Raw genomic sequence first — 20,701 nt, forward strand, 5'->3', positions numbered from 1 at the left:
CCGTCAGTCGCTTCTTCTTGTGCGGAGCTTGCAGAACTTTTCAGTTTGCCAAGAATCGTGAAACTGTGTACATCAGTTGACGATATACAGGAGCACTTTATGCAAACTAATGGAAGAATAATTTGTTTATTCCCACACTTTTAATCACTTTCAATAAAATAAATGAATCTGTCGGTTAAGCAGTAATCGCAAAAATAACACTGCATGACGCGATGTGTTGCGTTTCGCCAACGACATTTCAACTATAAGTAAACAAGCAAAAAGCCGCGTAAGTGTCCGGATAAATCTAAACATCGCTGATGAGGGGCGGTAGACGTTCGTCCAAAAGAGAACACCGGATCGCAGGTTAGTTTCAAATAGATTGCCAAATTTAACTTTAGTTCGGCTTTGGATCTTCTAAATTTTCGAATAAATCAATAAAATCAACTTCTGGTTTACAGCTACATCTTTATCACTTTCAGCATTGCACCTTTCCAGTTGTTGCAGCCGAGAGAGTCGAAAGATCTTTTAAGATTTTTATCCAATTAAAGAAGACGAAAACTGTGGGCCCATTACATTCTCGTAGATTAGAAATATTTGTTATCAGCTGGTATTTGTTCCCCTCGTGAGAGGTTTGGCTCGTATTTAACATCGCAAAATTGACGGGTTTTGGCAGGTTCCATAGTTTTGTCTTAGTCTAGAAGGTTATTTCAAGGCAAACTAAACAATCCCAGACGTCTTAGCGCACTTAGCTGGTGTCCAGTCTTCCCGACGTTTGTGGTGCGAGGAAGTGATGGCCGTGGAACGAGTCTCTTTTAAAGAATGACTGAATGCGCAGTGTCAGATTTTTTTTTACTGAATCCGATGAATCGACTTGGACGCTGACCAAGATTCTGTTCCCCATATTTTCCCGCCTTTTTGTTCTCGTGGCGGGCGACAGCTTGTCGTACCCAGGCATTATCATAACCACGTCACGAGTTTCACTATCAACTGCTTCGTAACGAAACTGATAGAACGGATACTCTAAAGCATACAGTATAGGTAGCACTCTAAATATACCGGGGTAGATGGTTTCACTCTGGGATGGTACTTGGGAACATGATCTCAAAGTCCGCGAAGAAACATATTAATTGTTTCCTTTTATTATGTTATTTCATTATTTTATTTTATCATATGCTTATCTTTTTTACAATTTACACTGTCTATTAGTTTTACGTATTTCCGGTATTACGCAAATATACTACATAAAAACCCCTCCCAATTTAAAATTCTCATTGTACCTGAAGAAGGCTGGTTTAGCCAGCCGAAATGAAGTACACCTTAAAAAGGTGTACTTTAGTATCTTTATCATTTAACATCTTGTAAGTTATCATCCTATGTTGTGTCGGTTTTTGCTTTTACTTTCTTCATTTTCTATGTGAAGCCGATTAGATCACTGCTGATCCAACGTCTACCAGCAGGATCATCGTTCGCGGTTGCTTGTTTAAACATTTTATAGAAAAAAGAGGATCTATAACAGTTCTTGTGTCCCGACGTTTCTATAGTGGTACACGTATTCTGTAGATTTTGTGGCGGCCACGTTCGACCAAATTCTTGTTATCAACATCCACAAGACCGTGGACAATTTTAAACATGAGAGTTAGACGGCTTATAGCTCTCCTCACTTGAACGCTTTACCATCCACTTGTTGAACCAAAATTATCATGGCAAAATAACCTGTATAGATGACATGCAAGTCATGTACATATCAAATATCTTCATGTCTATTTGGTGATACTATTTGTATGGGCCCAGAAAATCCCAGCAGAAAGTTGTGAAAATACGACGGCTGCTGTTCTGAATAACAGACGCACATTCAACATCCAATAATGTTTTTTTTTTTCCTTTATACGTAACGTTTTTAACCTTTGTACGTAACATAAACTTAAACCTCCAATTGTGAATCAACAAAACGTTGTTTATTATTACAAGTGTGGTCTATGCGATGCAGACTATGTCGGCTTTACGAGTCGACAACTGCATCAACGTGTGGAGGAACATTAGCGATCAACAATCGGCAGCCACGTGAAGGATGAGCACGGAAAGGATCCAGAGACCATTGGAAGCAATCTCGGGATTTTGAAAAAATGTCAGAGTAAACTCGACTGTTTGATTTTTGAAATGCTTTTTATTCGTAAACTTCAACCAAAATTGAACAAACAGAGTGACTCGATCTGCGCGAAGGTATTTACTTAATTATTTTAATTATTTTATTCAGTTAAATCGTTTCTATCGCCTTAACGTTTTTATTACTCATGCTGCAATTTTCTTGTATTATTTCTATGTAAATATTTTAGAGTTTTAGTCAGTGTCTCATTAGCATTCTTATAATCGATTGTATATATTTGGGCGCATGCAAAACTTTTACTTTTCAACTTGAAAATGACCGTCATGCGGTCGAAACGTCGTTGCTTTTTATCGTTAACTTTTTTAGTGAAATCCGTTTCTAAAAATTTGTTGATTCGAATCCGCATGAAGTTTAGTTAAATTTAACTATTGTACATATCTTAGGTTTGAGATAAATCGTAATTTTTGTTGCTTATTAGATTGTTTGTTAAACAACCCAACAGGCTTTGTAGCTTTGAAAACTATCGTTTTAAAATAAAGGTTGATTGATTGATTGATTAGTGAGTTAACACTAAGCTTAGTATTATGGTTACTTTAATTTTGTAGATCAGCTGATCGCAAACACTGTTCAACTCTCATTTATCTCACACCCCCTTCCCTCTTGCGACCCAGCTGTCTCGACTCTTAAGCACACCTCAACTTTATAATCTGATAATATCAATTGAGAGTTCAAGTGCCGTTTCTTGGTAAATCTTCTTTAAAACACTCCTAAAGTTTACGATTTTTATCTAAACAAGGATAAAACCGCAGCGTCGAGGTGAAAACGGTGGACTACTCAGACTTGTCTTGGAGACCGGAAATTTTGTTTCTCCGTCCCCACCAACTGAAATATTGTGTATTAGGCTTCTTCTTATTTCCTGTTGTAAATACCAGAATTCTTTTGCATTCGCAGGCGTCAAGTTTTCTGTCACATCTCGTAAAGATTTTTTTGACTGACCAAGTGATTACCGGTTATTATGGCGCATTTAGGTGGTGTCCAGTCTCTAACTTGTTTGTAATTTATAAAGAGACCATGGCAATGACCTTGGACGAGTCAGTGCTGATGAATAGCTGAATGCTAAAAATGCTGAAAAGGTAATGGCTACAATTTTCCTTGTACTTCAGATGTCTTCCAGCAGAAGACGATAATCTATATCAGAGTCTCTTTCTCCCAGACATTTTCAGTACATTCAGATTGGATTTCTCCCAACGAGTTCTCTTGATTTTTCTTTTTATCCATTGAACATGCTAAGCTGCGTTCGTCGCTAGAGCGTACTTCCAGTATTGTGTGAATATTCATGTCGTCTTCACCCTCGCTGTCGGTGATATCTCCTCTGCGGTTTTTACACCCTAGGTCTGTTTCCCAGGTGAGTAAGTCATATCCTGACGGACTGTGTGTGTCTAACATTCCGTATGGCAAGCGCTGAGCAAGATGCCAGCCAACATTTTCCCGCCTTTTTTTCCTCTTGGCGGGCGTCAGCTTGTCGTACCCAGACCTTATAACCACGTTACGAGTTGCACTATCAACTGTTTCATTCTCATAACGAGGCTGATAGAACAGATACTCGACAGGAGTCACAGATGGCCTTCCAAGGCGGTCGGTGTTTTCGTACGGGGAGTTTCGCAACTCTGTTCTATCAGTTGCTCTTTCTTCTTGGGGTGTCCTCAACTGGAAGGGCAAGGTTTCCAGCGGGATTTCATTATTGCCTGGGCTGTTATTTTCGGCATTTAGCGGGAAAATCCTGCTGAGACGAACCGTTGCATATGGTGCTATTTCTTCTTCATCTGCTCCATCCGGAGTATTTGGTTTACGCCCTGCCCCTGAAGGAATGACCAAGTTAAGTTAGAATTCTGAACAGCTGAAAAAATCGAAGCCAAAAGTAACAGGAGCAATTTTTTGCTTGACTTACTGTGTTTCTTGAAAAATATAATAGCCAGTGCTGCTACAAAGATGAAAAACACTGATCCTACAGTTGAAACTATGGTGATTTCCATAAACGTCATCCCTGAAATAACTGACAAACCATGAAAAGAAACGAATTATTCATGAAGCTTCGGAATAAGACGACTATAGGACCTTTGCAGCTATGCCATCACGTGACCTACTTTTCATGAAATTATGGACTATAACGAATAACCAGAAATGGAAAAAGCATGTCGAAAATATCATAATAGCCAAGTTTGAGGCCCCCATCACCAGAGAATGAGATTCGATGACGGTCTGAATTTTTGAAAAAATAAGAAGATTTGTATGGAAAAAGTTGTTGGAGAGCAAGACCTTGCTCTCTAGCAACGTTTTCCGTACAAATCCTCTAAATTTTCCGAAAATTCAAACTGTGGTATAAACTTACTCGTTGATTCCTGGGGCCTCAAACTTGGTCATTTTGGTATTTTCGATGCGCTCTTTCCATTTCTGGCATTCTTTAAGTTATAGCCCATAATATAAAAATTTTCTAGGAAATATTTGGTCACGTGACCCCAGCTGCAAAGGGCCTATTATACCACATATATGCTGGCCGGCCAAGCCAAGGAGAATACATCATAATATATACACGTTATATTACACCAAATATAGCATTATATTGGCTGAGTAGTAAAGGTCATCTAAAGCAAATATAAGATCAGTTGAGGGTCAGCTTTCTGTCTTTTATTTCCATCCTTGCATACGGCTGGCGCGTCTGAAATTTAAATTGACCAATCAGGATTCAGCAGGCGGGAAAACTTTACTGTCCTGACGTTAATGTTTTAAGTTAACAGGAAAGGCATTGAAGTCAGGCAACTTTTCTCACTGGAGATGGCACTAAATATTTACGAAAAGGGACTTACAATTCAAAAACCCATATCAGATTGTAATAAGTGAAAAATATGAAACATTTTTTGTCTTCAAGCTTCTAATTCGGCGCCAAAAATGGGTCGCCGGCGTCCGGCATGGCAACTCGCTCGTAGTTCGTCGAGTGTCGATGTTTAGGATAATAACTGTATTATTTTGAACAACAAATACTCAAGTTAACTATTAAAAGAGGCTAAAATCACTTTAGCATTGTCTTTATTTTTGTTAGCTGCGAAGAAAACGGCCATTATCGCGTCGTTTCGGTAGGACAGCTCAGTTTTGGTTTGCCGCTCGTACTGAGGGCGCAGCCGCTGTATGCAAGGCCGTAGCTTTTCATAACAAGTCAAATTACGTTTGAGTTCGTTTTTTCGGATGGTCGTTCTTTCGGTGGATCGCCACTTTGGAAAATTTACGGTACAACAACAATCCGCTATTAGTGATGATGGCTGTAAAGAAAGTATCTATTATATATCATCGGTGACAAATTACTCCTTAAGTTTGGCGCGAAATTTCAGCGTTAATTCATAATTTCAAATGTGAAATTACAAAATTGCTATGGCAACATTTCTTGTATCTCGATTAGTGCCAAGATGGCGTCGAAATTTAAGAAAGTGACCATTGAAGAAGTCACGGAATTAAAAGAAGCGGCAGAAAACTTAAATACGCGAAAGAGCACAATTAACTGGGTGAGGGTTTTTGAGAAGTGGTGTGACGAAAAACCTTGAGAAAAACCTGGAGATGATTCTTCCTGAACAGTTCGATGAATAACTCGAGCAGTTTTACGCCTCCGTGTGTAAAACAAGACGGAACCGATTACGAATCTGGGTCCCTAAAACTGATTATCCAACCACTCAGTCCGGAAAACGGTGGTCAGAAAACTGAAGGCCAAGGGAACAAAGCGTTGAAGCCTACTACTCTGGGAACGAAGACGACCAGCGACAACTGTCTAACCTAATCATTGATGGCAAAGAAATCCACTTGAACCAGAAAACCAGTCGAGTTCCCCTTCAGCCGCTGATCAAGTCCACTGCAGCGGTGAGCAGTGGCCACGTCTACAATTTCCACAACTGTAATGTGGTGACAAACCAAGGACATGCCGGACAGGCTAATATGGGGCGCCGTTTGTAAATTTATTATTTAGACCGAATTTTTTCCCCTTATTTATAAATAATTGGAAATGCCACAAAATTTGTTTATAAATAAGACACAAGACCTTGTTCGTTGATATGTAAATAATTGTTTTAGGTACGTCCTGATTTATAAATAATCTTTTACCATAGTGTTATTATATATAAATAATAAACTAAACAACTTCAATTATTTATAAATCAGGTCATCTCTAAAATTGTTATTTACATATCATAAAGTTTGTAAATCCCATTATTTATAAATAAATTACTTCGCCGGGAGTCTAAATGCATTATTTATAAATAATAAATTTCACCTCGCCGAGTGTAAATTTATTATTTATAAATAATGAACTTCACTGAGTATGTAAATTCATTATTTAGAAATAATGAATTTCACCTCGCCGAGTGTAAATTTAGAAATCATGAACTTCACTGAGTATGTAAATTCATTATTTAGAAATAATGAAGTTTCATCTCGCCGACTGTAAATTTAACCGTGTGTGTAAATTCATTATTTGGAAATAATGAGTTTCATCTCGCCGAGTGTAAATTTATTACTTAGAAATAATGAACTTCACTGAGTATGTAAATTCATTATTTAGAAATAATGAATTTCACCTCGCCGAGTGTAAATTTAGAAATAATGAACTTCACTGAGTATGTAATTTCATTATTTAGAAATAATGAAGTTTCATCTCGCCGACTGTAAATTTAACCGTGTGTGTAAATTCATTATTTGGAAATAATGAGTTTCACCTCGCCGAGTGTAAATTTAGAAATAATGAACTTCACTGAGTATGTAAATTCATTATTTAGAAATAATGAAGTTTCATCTCGCCGACTGTAAATTTAACCGTGTGTGTAAATTCATTATTTGGAAATAATGAGTTTCATCTCGCCGAGTGTAAATTTATTACTTAGAAATAATGAACTTCACTGAGTATGTAAATTCATTATTTAGAAATAATGAAAGTATGAATGGCTGACCCAGCGTCTCTTGCCCGATCGATTTCGGAGGCTGTTTCTCGCGCTATAAGTGAGACAGTTAATACTGCCCTTGCTCAGGTAGGTATGTAGCCTGAAATTCAACATTGGCGGATCTGGGGGAGGGGCCCGGGGGCTCGCCCCCCCCCCCCACGCCTCAAATATCTATTATGTACTCAACAATATAGCAGCTCACACTGCAACAGGAACAACTACTCAAAGGCCGAGATAACAGGTAAAATTTAAGAAAAAAAACTGCTGCATGAAGAAAATAAAAATCGCTTGGCGTGTTAAGTGAAAGGTCTGATTTCTATTGAAATTCAACAATAGTTTTATAAACGTAAATGAATTTAGCTTTCCACGTGTACGATCTTTGGACTTGCCTGGAATAGACATGCCTAGCCGTGACTTGATCAAGCCAAACAAAGTGTGTCACGCAACGCTATCCGTCCAAACGTCACAAAGGTCACAAAGAATTTAACCTGCGAGCAGGCTCACGTTTGAGTCAAACGCGTGAGTGACGAAGAGGAATAGCGATCGGCGGGAAAGAGGCGCCAAGAAAGTGACTTTCTCAACTCGCGGCTTCGCAAGTCGACTACGCCGAGCGCGTTTGTGCTCCAACGTGAGCCTGCTCGCAGGCTACAAAGAATTATCTAAGCATGTAAATACACTATTCGATTTCCCGATTTTAAAAGTTCTGCATTTTCTTCATGCAGCAATTTCTTTTCTTAAAATTTACCTGTTACCTCGGCCTTTGAGTAGTTGTTGTCGCTGTCGTTGTTCCTGTAGCAGTGTGAGCTGCCGAATTGTTGAGTGAATAAGAACTACATAATAGATATTTGAGGCGTGATTCTCGCTTAAACGCAATTAACCAAAGTAAGGGATGGGGGGGGGGGGGGGGGGAGAGGGGCCTCCCCTAGATCCGCCACTGCTCAATTTCAGGCTACATACCTATCTGAGCAAGGGCAGCATTAACTGTCTCACTTAGAGCGCGAGAAAACAGCCTCCGAAATCGATCGGGCAAGAGACGCTGGGTCAGCCATTATACTCGGCGAAACGAAACTTCATTACTTCTAAATAATGAATTTACATACTCAGTGAAGTTCATTATTTCTAAATAATAAATTTACACTCGGCGAGATGAAATTCATTATTTCTAAATAATGAATTTACACACTCAGTGAAGTTCATTATTTCTAAATAATAAATTTACACTCGGCGAGGAGAAATTCATTATTTCTAAATAATGAATTTACACACTCAGTGAAGTTCATTATTTATAAATAATAAATTTACACTCGGCGAGGTGAAATTTATTATTTCTAAATAATGAATTTAGACTCCCGGCGAAGTAATTTATTTATAAATAATGGGATTTACAAACTTTATGATGTGTAAATAACAATTTTAGAGATGACCTGATTTATAAATAATTGAAGTTGTTTAGTTTATTCATTATATATAATAACTCTTTGGTAAAAGATTATTTATAAATCAGGACGTACCTAAAATAATTATATACATATCAACGCACAAGTTCTTGTGTCTTATTTATAAACAAATTTTGTGGCATTTTCAATTATTTATAAATAGGGGGAAAATGGTATCTAAATAATGGCATCTAAATAATAAATTTACAAACGGCGCCCCATAGGCTAACGCTTCATGCACAACAAGCCGTGATGTATAATTTGTCCGCAACCATGCTCCTTGCCAGCTCTGAAGGTTCAAAAGGTTTTTCAACTTTGTGCATTTTCGCTTGACTTTCATTTAGGCAAGTTTTCTTAGACCATAAAGTAAATTTTTAGTGATAATTTCACTTCAAAACAAACTGTCAAAATTTTATATGGCCTCGTGCAAAAATTTAGTTTCAGCGCATTTCAACGGGCGTCGTTGTCATTCCATTCATCAGTTCATGACGAATTAGAGCCAATCATTTAAGAAAGATTTGACAGTTGCCATAATTTTGAAACATTATGAACAAGCACGAAGAATTCGGAAGGTATTTTTTGTGAAAAAAATCAGAAAATTACGAACTTTAGCAATAGTGTATGCTTTTTTTTTTTAATGTTCTCGGTTTTCGATAGAACAAACCAGTGAAAAAGATTACAGTTGTGAGCGTAATTTGTCACCCACGATATTAAAGGTAATCAAATGTTTTTCTCGTGAAATTAGGAAATAATTTCACTTGCGTTTTGTCAAAATTCTGACAATTTCCCGAGCCTAACCTAAAGGCTCGGGAAATTGTCAGAATTTTGACAAAACGCAAGTGAAATTATTTCCTAATTTCACGAGAAAAACATTTGATTACACATACTTATAACATCATAACGAAGGGCCAGTTGTTCAAGTAGCGCTTACCCAATTTACTAGGGCGTGGCTGGTCATGGGCATTTCCACCCAGATGGCGTTTATTTTCAGGTTGATCTATCTAACATACCAAGACCCCCGTAGTATATTTTGATACTTTTATATAACGGAGATCAGGATAATTGCAAAAATCTGACCTTTTTTCTGTATTTTTCTGGATCAAAAATTGGGCCATAAATTAGCCCAATGTCTGTTCGTGACTTTCCGCTGCAAGACCTCATAGCATTGCAAATTATCAAACCTATACGAATTCAAAGTTAAGAACACAGGAAGTATCATTACCTTTGGGCTCCTTTTCAACAGTTCCTGAAACAAATCAGTATAATAGTGAGTGGGATTTAGCAAGCAAAATATGATGCAATGGCTAGGCTCTGTTCATAAAACACAATTTTCGTAACCAGTTTTGCAGAGGGTACTGATGTCATAACCAACTGGGGAATGATGTTACAGTTGTTCAAGCTACCCTTAGACCCAAGTCACGAGGGCGTGGTTGTCCGTGGGTATTATCCCCCCAGGAAAACGTTTATTTTGATGCTGATCTCTAATACGCCAAGAGCTGGTATATTTTAATATTCTATATTAAGGGAAAAGAGACTACGCTCACAGTCCCTTGTACGGGACCAGTATAATTTCAAAAATCTGACCTTTCGTTCCGCAAAACGGATCAGAAATTGGGTCATAAATTAGCCTGAAGTCTGCTCGCCATTCTTGCCATAGGACCCAATAGCAGGGTTGCCACAGGTCAGGAAATGGTCAGGGAAAAGCCAGGGAGTTTTATTTTGAGTCAGGGAAAACTAAAACTAATATATAGATTTAGCCAGGCCGAAAAGTGGAGCTCCAAAGTTATTTATTCGAATGCTGTCAATAATTTTAATAATCGAACATATGAGGCAAATTTTGGATGCCTTTGTAGTTTCGACCCGAAATTGCACCGCATCCGCGTTGGATTACATTGTAATGCAAATGAAAAGGTAACCATTAAATTAAAGGAGAAGGTCACTCCAAAAACCGTGTATTTTTTTCCATCACCAATAAAAAGTTCACATTGAGTTGAGTTATTCAACGTTGTTTTAGCTTCTGAAGTGGATGCGATGCCAATGAAAAAGAAGTGAAAAGTTCGACACTGGGAGCCGCCATTTTGAAAGAATCTTGAAGGCCAGGCCGCATATCCGTGACGTCATTCAGCCCGAATTGGCGCGAAGCTCAAAGGCTAAAGCTCTCCTTTTCTGTTCTAAATTCGTTTATTCAGTTGCGAGCTAAAATGTTGGCCCCGGGCTGTAAAACCCGAACCGAAAAGGATAGGGAAAGAGGAGTGACTTTCCTTAATTTGCCTGCAAAGAACAAAAAATTGCCAAAGAAGTGGTTCGAACAGCTACGTCGGGATGAGAGATTCATGCCAAAAAAACTCAAAAATGTGTATGTGTGGAACGAGCATTTCACAGACGACTGTTTCAAAACTGAATACCGATTTGAGCTTGTGGGTGGAAACACAAGAAGTAGGTCATTGCAAGATGCTTTCCGACAATTTTTCAACGGAAGGCCCTTGTAAAGGCACGCATTACAAGCGAACGGCGCATCGCAAGGAACGAAAAGAGGTAGCTATCAGTTATACTTTTCATTGTTTAAAAATATTTTTGCACGGCAGAACTGTCGTTGACTTGATTTGGTAAATATTAGTTCTGCGCAAGAAATTGAAGCTCCCCGCTGAACGGGGACTCGAATTTCGAGAAAAAACCTTGGGGCCAGCTGGCCCCTAAGTTTTCAGGTTTGGTCACCAGCACAAGTATTTTAGTCGCCAAAAATTGTCAACCCTTCAGGCTTAATATATTTTCACGAAAAGACGCTAAAACGGCGTGAATCACGGGTTTTGCATGTATATATCAGTTTGCCGCTTTTTTTTCTATAATAACAGGGAAAATCTATTCTTCATTTACCAGTCTTACCAGTATTTATAAAAAGCTTCTATGTTGCAAGCTTTGATTCATTAGTTTTCGTAGGCTGGCGCAAGGTTTTTCGTGTTTTCGTGTTCATCGATGCATATAGCGATTGCACGCATTTTTTTGGGTGAATTTATTAAATTTCTTAGGATACCGTGGGAACTTCAAATGCTCTCCAGATTTCTGTAAAATTACATGTCAGACTAACCCGCTTCGGTTTTCTTTTATCGAAAAAGCATTTTTTTCGATTTATAAATCTTTTGTGTGAGCCGAAAACTCAGAGCGTGTTTAATAATCGGCCTTGACAGCCAGGGATTAATTAAAATACTTACAAATTTTAAATGCTGTCTAATTTGATTTGAAATACATCGGAAGAAGTAGTTAATTGTACATCAGTCCTATCTATATATCGACAATTACCGATAACAAGTCCTGCTATAGCGAAATCCCATATCCGCATGTAAATAATATTTTGTCTGAAATGTGTTGCAATTTGTTTTCAATTTTATCAACACAATTCATCATTAATTAAGGACAGTTTTTTTTTTCATTCACATTATTTTTGGGAATTACAGTTGCTAACGAATGCAGTGCTACGGCAAAAAATGAAGCTGCAATGTTACTGCATGCTTTGTCAAGTAACGATGCCAGTAAACACGACACATGCGATATGAAAAACACACTTGCAGAGTCAATTTTCCCTCCGCTGGTTTACGCATGTAATAGTTGTATATACTTTTTTCTTCTATCCAAAATTTATTACATATGCTTAGCTTTCCAACAATACAAATTACAATTCTCACAAAAAATCTTAGGTATTGATAAGGAATGTCGTCAATTTCACATTTCACGTCAAAGACATCGATTTCACGCACTTCGCATCTTACATGTAAAGTCACTGCGTATTTCACAAGAGTCCACGTTGTCCATAAATGTAAAGAAACCTAGGCAAACACGCATGAGCACGAGCAAGAAGTTTCCAAATCTTATAAGTAAAAAGACAGACTTGTGAGGTGGAAAGCATCCGCCCGATTTAAACACACCATTGAAAACTCGTCAGTTTCTGTGATACCAGAACTGCCTCCGCATTGAACCGCCAGTAACATAATCAAAGTGCTCTGTGAGCAAACTCGTGAATTGAACAAAAGAGTTAAAATATTTTTTTGGATTATATTTAGTATTATCTGGTTTAGGGAATATTGTGGTTGATTTTCATATTTAGAGTACGAGCAGTAGTTCAGTGTTCGCTAATTAGGTACCAAGGAAACAAAGTAACATTTGGATAAGAAGGCATTACAACTGAAAAGATCATGCCAAGAAATAGGTTGAAAAGTGGACATTGGAAATATTGAAAAATCAAGGCAATATTGCCTTAGTGAAAACATTAATCATTTTCCCTTTGTCAAATGAGATAAACAGAAACGAGTTTTGAGTTTTGTTGCAAAATGGCATTTTCAGGTTCTGCTTACAAGGACGTACATGTACAAGGACACGTTCATGGCATTTTCGATGGAAGTTTCCGATGTAAGTTTCCGATGTAAAAAATTCCGTGAAATGCAAAGTCTAGGCGATATTTTCATTTCAAGTTGCAACAAGGCCACGAGGAAACATGGGTTATTTTCCTTTGTCGAGGGAAATTAGAGAAAATTAAGCAAAAAGAGAGGAAAAGACTTCCAGCTCACGCACGGCACGAAAAATTGGATTTACTCTAAATTTGATCCTGATCAAAGTCGAGGTCAAATATGATCATAGCTTTGATCCAAACTTTAACGTGCGTCAAATGTGTGTCAAAAATGTCATTTGATCCATGACAAAGAAGAGGGCAAATGTGATCTTAACTTTGACTCCACCTTTGACCCACGTCAAAGGAGGAATCAAATATCTTATAAATTTGCTATACATTTGATCCCTGTCAAAGGCGAGATCAAACATGTCAATAACTTTGACTACAGTTTTGACGCGCGTTAAAGGTGTTCAAAGACACCACGGCTTTGCATACCTTTGATCTCTTATGTCAAAGGCGTTCAAAGGCACCACGGCTTTGCATACCTTTGATCTCTTATGTCAAAGGCGTTCAAGGGCGCCATGGCTTTGTACAACTTTGATCCTACGGCGTGTCATGTCAAAGGCGAGGTCAAATATGGCCATATCCTGCGACTCCTCTTTTAACGCCCTAATAGCCTGCGTTTTCGTATTTTTTTCCGTTTTAACGATTAAATGAAAGCTTGCTTTCTTGCCAATGTGTATTTTTTTAATAAAAAAGTTTTCACTTGACTGGGAGGGGGCACAAGAAAACAGCTCGAAAACAGCTCGAAAAACAGCGGGAAAAACGCGGTTGCCAGCGGCTTCCCGCATTTTTCTGGCCAATCAGGGAGGAGACTAAAGGTCAACGAAGTCGGCTGTGAGGAAAGCAGACATTTTTCTTCATTTGGCTTCATTATGGCGGATCTGGTGAAATTTTCAATGCGCTTTGGACCAGGAAAGGTAAGTCTTTGAATTTCGTTCATTTGTTTTCAATTTTCAGAGAATAACGGAGTTTAAAAAGTAAATTAAACGCAGCAGTGGCTACATAAAGAGCTATGAATTGCGTATATTCATAGCAGGACAGATCCTCGGCAGTGAAAACATTTTGGTCGAAGATTAATTGCACTTCACTGAATCACAATTGATCGGCAAAGCTCTTCGTTAAGAAAAGACAAGACTTTATTTTCAATTCACATTTACTCATTTACAAAAGTTGACAAAGATAATTTTTTTCTTACTCAGTCAAGTCTTGTGCATTAAATTGAAGTGTTTGTCATAGCATAGATTTTAGCATGATCAGTGCTTGAAATAAACGCAACTCAATAATTAAGCTTAATTTTAACTCTATCTACGTATAAATTGTTGTGCACAATGCCTCTGGTAATTTCTGAGCTTAAACAATTCCCTTGAAAGAAAGCTCATGCAAATATGAAGGAAATTTGCATTGAAGGAAAAACTCAGTCAGCCATGCATGACAATCCATCTCGACCTGACTTAATTATTATATTCATTATACCATTGAAAGAGTTGTTGACTCTGGAAATTTAATCTAAGGATAAGTTTCTACTTTTGTCTCTAGTTACCATTCTGCTGAAAAAAAGTTCTGTTTGTTGCCACAGTTGAAATTATGATAATGTTTGTTCATAGATGTTGATAAATGACTTCACTGGTTTGAATTTAACAAATCGAATGTGGTTTAGCGTGGTCTGTACTCTTATTGACAATGATGCGCATCATCACAGTGGCCAAAATGTTGTGGAGTCACGAAGCACAGCCAAGTGAGTCCACAACAAATTTTGACCACTGTGATGACAATCAGATTGCGAGATCAGTAGAAATTGTAGTAAAAATATATTTTGATATTTGTTGTATCAGGCTTATGGATCAGTCATTTGGAGCTCCACTATCTCTGGTGGTCTACAATATCAACTGTTTTGGTTTGGCCATCAGGTTTCCAAACCAAATTTTTTCAAGCAAAATTAAATATGATTAATTCATAACTATTGATGGGATCAGTAGCGAATTTAAGGCGTAGAGGATTTGATAATAATTTAGTAAAAGTAAATTGACAAAGACCTTTATTTGCTTTTACTCAATTTAAAATTTTGTTGGCAAATTTGTCCGAATAATGGCCATTTCCTTCTATGGGATGTGGCTGCTGGGAATCATAGTGGTTGTAATTTCATCATCTTGGCCTGGATTTTTGTTTCAATGAATACAACAGCTATGCGATTCCATACAGGCATGTCTCATGTTAAATCATTTAATTTCAGGAATTTTTTTCAGTGGAAAAAAGTGTACAAGTAGTTGCTAACTGTTTACTAATCAAATGTGCAATTATTTTGATATGTTTATATACTCCTTTTCACATATGATCTACAAGGAAAATAAGAAAAAAGATAACACTACTGATCATGAAGAGATCTGTGGAAATTACACAGGAACAGCAATATTCCCAAAGGTGTGTGTATTCCTCATTTCTTGTCACAGTTTATGTCTGATTTGTTGGCATTTTAGATCGCTATTTTGCAACCATAAAAGATCTTAGTTTTGAGATGTCTGTAAGAGGCAGGCAGACAGATGGACTGGTACATGTAAACTGGCTTTAGGCTTTTTGTTTATTTGTGCCAAGCTGCGCACTTTTAAAATGAACCCAAATCTTTGTTCTCTTATGAAATTATAGCTGTGGATACGCCCTTGTTCAGCTGGTGAAATTAGCTTGTTAAACTGGCTTTTAATGACATACCCGTGTGACCAAATATCTGAGTAGAATGGAGTGAAATACAAAAAAAGGCTACCAATTGAGTCCCCTCTTCTATCCTTCTATCCTATTCCCTGAAAAGTGTTATGCCCTCTGATGAAAATATTTGTCCACAGAGGGTATCAGTTTCCAGAAGCAAATAGGTATCAGTTCCCAGAAGCAAACGGTTTTCTTAGAGCAAAGCTCAAGGAAAACCGTGAGCTCTGAGGAGCACATAATGCCAAAGACATATATCCTTACATATTTTTAATGTCAACATATGGAGCTATTGTGTTTATTATCCTCAGCCAAATATATTATGCAATACGCTAGATCTTTTGAAAATGAGGAATATTACTCATATTTTGCCCAGTTTTACCTGGGGCATTTTCAGTCACGTGATGCGTTTAGACCAACCACATGAGCGAAAATACGCTTATGGAGTACAGACAAGACTATTTTTACCGTTCTTTTGTTAGTGGACTGAGTTTAAGATTAAAATTCCAAATCTGCGGCGAAATTAAATACATGTTTGCTATTGACAGAAGCACAAACTATTCGGAGGAGGAGTAATGATCTGATTGGTCACGTTTTAGTATTGTGATATAATCAAAAACTATAGGTAAACTTTAAGGAATAGAATGCCAAGATTCAACCTTAATATTCATTTCCAACGTTTTTGTCTGTTTGCTTCTGTTTAGACAAATGCGGCAAGCAATGGTTGACAGGATGGACTTATCCAGTGAAGATGCATTGATTAATTTCGTCAACGCCTTAGACTTTGTCAAAATGTGTCTTCCCTAGAAAGCATGGGGATTCAGTTGACATTGACCCCCAACAAGGCAGGTTAACCACTTTGATGAGAAAGAAGTGGAAAACACTGTATTCCATTTCACTTATAATGTAAGAATGAGCAAGTGCAAGTAGCAGAAAAGGAGAACTGCCAAAACATTAGGAGTTCCATGCAACGGACTGTACGTGCCATCTGGAAAGGACGCTTATACATTAGTTGACTTTTGTGCGAAGTTTGCCATATCTTTCCCGAAATTTTGCGGTTATCCTCCCTGTTGTCTAGTCTGGTCTAGAAAATTTAAGGAACTGAGAATTTAGCCACAGTACTTCAATGTTAGATAAATGCGCTTTGTACCATGGAAGATTTGTTGACCGTTGTTTTCACGATAGACGGAACAATGTTTTCCTTATGATCAGTCGCATTAGGCTGGTTTTCACTAGAGCATAAGCACAAGCACAAGCATAAGCATTAGCGCAAGTGAAAACAGCCACGACATAAACATAAGCATAAGCAGAAACATTAGAAGAACGAACCCACTTATTTGTCTTGTGCAGTTTTCACTAGCAACGCCCTCGACATAAGCATAAACATAAGCAAAAGAAAAACGAACAGTTCAAAAAGTCCAGTCGGTGATCGCGACGACTAATGTATCCTTCAACTACTACGTTGATTCACTCCGATTTCTTCGAAACCAAGCTTCTCGAACAAAACATCTTGTTTCAGCTTACCTGTGTTGTGTGTAGCTTGCGAAGAGCCCCGGTGCAAAACGTGCCACGAAGACCTTCCCTCAAAACAAACGTTGCGACTCTATTTGCCGACGAATGAACACATGTGACCCCTAAAGTTTTAAAACAGGCACTGTCGAGCGTCAGAAAAATCCACGAATGCCAAATATCCTCACTGACAGTTGCTCGGTGAAGGACAAATTAACCTCCAGATAATCCTGGTTCAGACTCGAACCCGCCGAGTTATCAGCGGTTTAATTAATTCTTATAGTGTTTGTTTTCACCTTCATATTTAGGTAATGTTCACGTAACACAGAGGGTAGTAAACAAGACTGCGGGTCGACAGGTTCCGCGATCGACTCCGGGTGGAACGTGATTGGTTAATTTTTTTTCCTTTCTTTTTTCGTTGTTTTTAGTGATACAATAAATAAATGCTCTGTGTTTATATCATTTCGCTTGCTATATGCGCATTTACCACACCGTAACCGTGCTTCAACGACTTCCGTTTCTGTAAAATCCTTACGAAGTCCGCATCCAGTGAGAACTTGTGCTGCTCATCGATTTTACGATCCTCGATGTTCTCATTTTCGGTGGCCGAGTCTTCTTTAACTTATATCTTTTAATTTAGACCTTTAAAACAGCTTATTTAATTAAAGATGAACCGCAATTTAAAAGTAAGCCGCGAGCGTACCTCATTTGCATAATGTTTACAGCCCATCGAGCGAGCGACACATTTTCCCATAACTCACGATAACTCGTGTTGCGCATGCGCAATTCACCAGTTAAAAATGAAGACAAATCAGATCAAAAGCACCGAACTGGGGATTTATTTAAGTCACCAGTTCAATTCTGAGAGCAATTTACAATTAAAAATAAAACTCCTCTTCCACTAACTGTGTCCATTGCAATTGTACTGCAAAATGTACCTTCCATCTTGGGGTGACCTACTCCGGCTGTTCTCGGCAACAAACACATTCTCTTTGCATCGGTATGGTTGCACATCTCTCACAAGTACACCACAGAGCAATTTCCAACCGATCATTCAATTCAACTTGATTATTATCTCCCGCGGAATCACTAGCACGTTCACTAGCTTTAAGAGCAGCCATACTAAAGCTCAAAAGAACAAACACACTCTTGGACGAAATGACGTCACGGATATGCGGCCTGGCCTTCAAGATCCTTTCAAAATGGCGGCTCCCATTGTCGAACTTTTCACTTCTTTTTCATTGGGATCGCATCCACTTCAGAAGCTAAAACAACGGTGAGTAACTCAACTCAAGGGACCGTTCATTTTTTATGAGGTAGGGGGGGCTGGTGGGATTTGGGGGGGGCCATGCGAAAAAAAAAGGCTTTCGAGGGGGGGCCATCCCAAAAAAATAAGGGGAAAAGGGGGGGTCACGTGAAATATTTTAGTAAAACTTTAAAATGGCATAATGTTTGAATACCAAAAAAATTGCTATAGAATAAACATAGAAGGCAGGATACAAATTTATTACAAACTTTCCTTCTGCTTTAAAAAAACGTTTGGCGACAAAAAGCATTTGTAGCTACTGAAAAGAAGTATTTAACACTGTTATTTTCGAATGCAACTTTCACTGGCACTCATCTTCATCTCCGCTGTCGTCGAGTTCTTCGTCGCCGCTTGTACTGCTATGGGAGTCTCTTTCACCAATGCTGCAAGAAGCAGCAATGCTTTCCGTCAGAGTGTACTCTTCAGGGTACATGAAGGTGTAAACATAATCTCTGACTTCCTGCTCAAGGTTGGTGGTGATTCTGCTTCTTGCAGCATTGGTGAAATAATTCCCTTCCAAGAGCTGTGCGATGTATGGCCCATCTCTTCTAAATATCGACGTGGCAACATCCTCAACTTTAAGACACTCTTCCGGGACGGCCGTTCTAGGAGGGTACACAAGGCATTGTGGAAGATCATTTCCTAACGGGTTTCGAACACAGATTCCATAAACTCGTTGGACGTTGTTTTCAGTCCGCTTCCTCTTTCTTTCATTTGACTTTCTGCGGTTTTCTTTTTTCCTTCTCCTTTTGTTGATGTGCTGTTTGAGTATGCCTTTGAATATGCTGTTATAATTGCTGTTCTTATTTTCTAGTGCTTCCATGTCCTGCGTGACCTTCGTCAACTTAGCTTCTGTACATTTGATCTGTTTTACATTAAAACTGTGGGCAAATTCTCCGCCCTGCTTTAAAGCAAGCCCATTGGACTGAAAGAGTGTGGAATCGTGTTCCTTTACATTTTTCAATATGACATTCAACTTTTCCACCATTGCTTTGTGCTCTTTGATGGAGAAGTTCAGTTTTCTTCCATCACTGGGCTTCAACTGGTACCCTTGCATGGAAAACTCACTCGCCCTTTCTGAACAGCCATCCGCACTTAGAAAGATTGCTTCTTTTGCTTGTAAGATGTCAAACTGCCTGGATCGTTCAGCTGTAAACCTTTTCTTAAACGACTCGTCGCTTTCGCCATTATTGCGCATTTTGGAGTGAGCCTCTTTCATGATGCTCATGTAGTAATGCGCTCTTTCCCCGATTGGATTAACAATATAAAGAAGAAAGAGCATGGAAGTGGCAGGCTGGTTTTATCTGACCCAGAGAGCGTTGCTCTATTTGCAGATAAATTTATTGTCAAATCGAAGTTTGTGGTGGATTATCTCCAGCATCTTGAAGTGCTGGAATTTAAAAGGAAAAAGAGAGCAGAAGAAAAGGCAAAGTTAAGTAGGGAGGAGGATTATCCTTGGACTGAGTTGTGCGAAGATCTAACCAAGCTTAAAAAGCTACGTGTTCCAGAACCAAACAAGTACTCAAACCACCACAGGCTGAAGCAGCATTTGAAAAGCAGCAAGAGTGAGAAAGTAGAGGCAATTGTAAGACATTCATGCTTGCAGCAGAAGAGTCCTCTCAGAGCTGGCCAACCAACACTGAGGAATGCCAGGACATTGACACAAAATGACAACAGGGCAGGTGCTGACAGCAGTGAAAGCGATGAAAGTGACAACGATGAGTATGACAGTGATGCCATTGACTCTGGGGGAGATGATGACTCAAGTGACGTCATTCTTGCATTCATCAATTCAGATGAGGAAGATGCCAATGAGAGGCCAAATGTCACATGCTCAGGGCGAGCCACAACTAGGAGATCCGAAATTGACTTCTTTTGATTTGTTTTTTAAACAACAGCTCTCTGTCGTATAGAGATTGTAAATATTGTCTTCATAGTGAGCACAATAACGTGAAGTAGGGGGATAATAGAGAAATATTTAAAAAGTTGAAATCTAAATATTGTTTGTTCAATTTTTTTTTGGGGGGGGGTCATCCAAAAAAATGACCGCCATAAGGGGGGGCCATGTGAAAAAATTGGTAAGCTGAGGGGGGGTCATGCGATTTTTAAATGGCGCTTCCCAAATCCCACCAGCCCCCCCTCCCTCATAAAAAATGAACGGTCCCCAATGTGAACTTTTCATTTGTGATGGAAAAAAATACACGGTTTTTGGAGTGACCTTCTCCTTTAAAAGGGCTATTGGGCTGAATT

At 38.5% G+C, this 20,701-nt stretch overlaps 1 protein-coding gene across 1 annotated transcript; it reads right to left on the reverse strand.

Annotated features, from left to right (window-relative positions):
• Positions 1–1,101: 1,101 nt before the first annotated feature.
• LOC110040159 (uncharacterized) lies at positions 1,102–4,136 on the reverse strand. Its single transcript, XM_020745357.2, has 2 exons — positions 4,035–4,136; positions 1,102–3,945 (listed from the first exon to the last, which is right to left on the reverse strand). Exons 1-2 carry the CDS (start codon positions 4,126–4,128, stop codon positions 3,275–3,277), a joined length of 765 nt encoding a protein of 254 aa, XP_020601016.2. The 5' UTR covers positions 4,129–4,136; the 3' UTR covers positions 1,102–3,274.
• Between the last annotated feature and the right edge of the window lie 16,565 nt (positions 4,137–20,701).

The sequence above is a fragment of the Orbicella faveolata genome, unplaced genomic scaffold (assembly GCF_042242905.1).
Source record: "Orbicella faveolata isolate gen_17 unplaced genomic scaffold, um_ofav_v1 contig_3, whole genome shotgun sequence".
Taxonomy (NCBI): domain Eukaryota; kingdom Metazoa; phylum Cnidaria; class Anthozoa; order Scleractinia; family Merulinidae; genus Orbicella; species Orbicella faveolata.

Bases quoted from the DNA above. Each gene is read 5' to 3' on its own strand.
- LOC110040159 (XM_020745357.2), bottom strand. From the start codon at position 4,128: ATGACGTTTATGGAAATCACCATAGTTTCAACTGTAGGATCAGTGTTT. The intron at 3,946-4,034 runs GTAAGTCAAGCA...TCATTCCTTCAG, and splicing joins TATATTTTTCAAGAAACACA to GGGCAGGGCGTAAACCAAAT.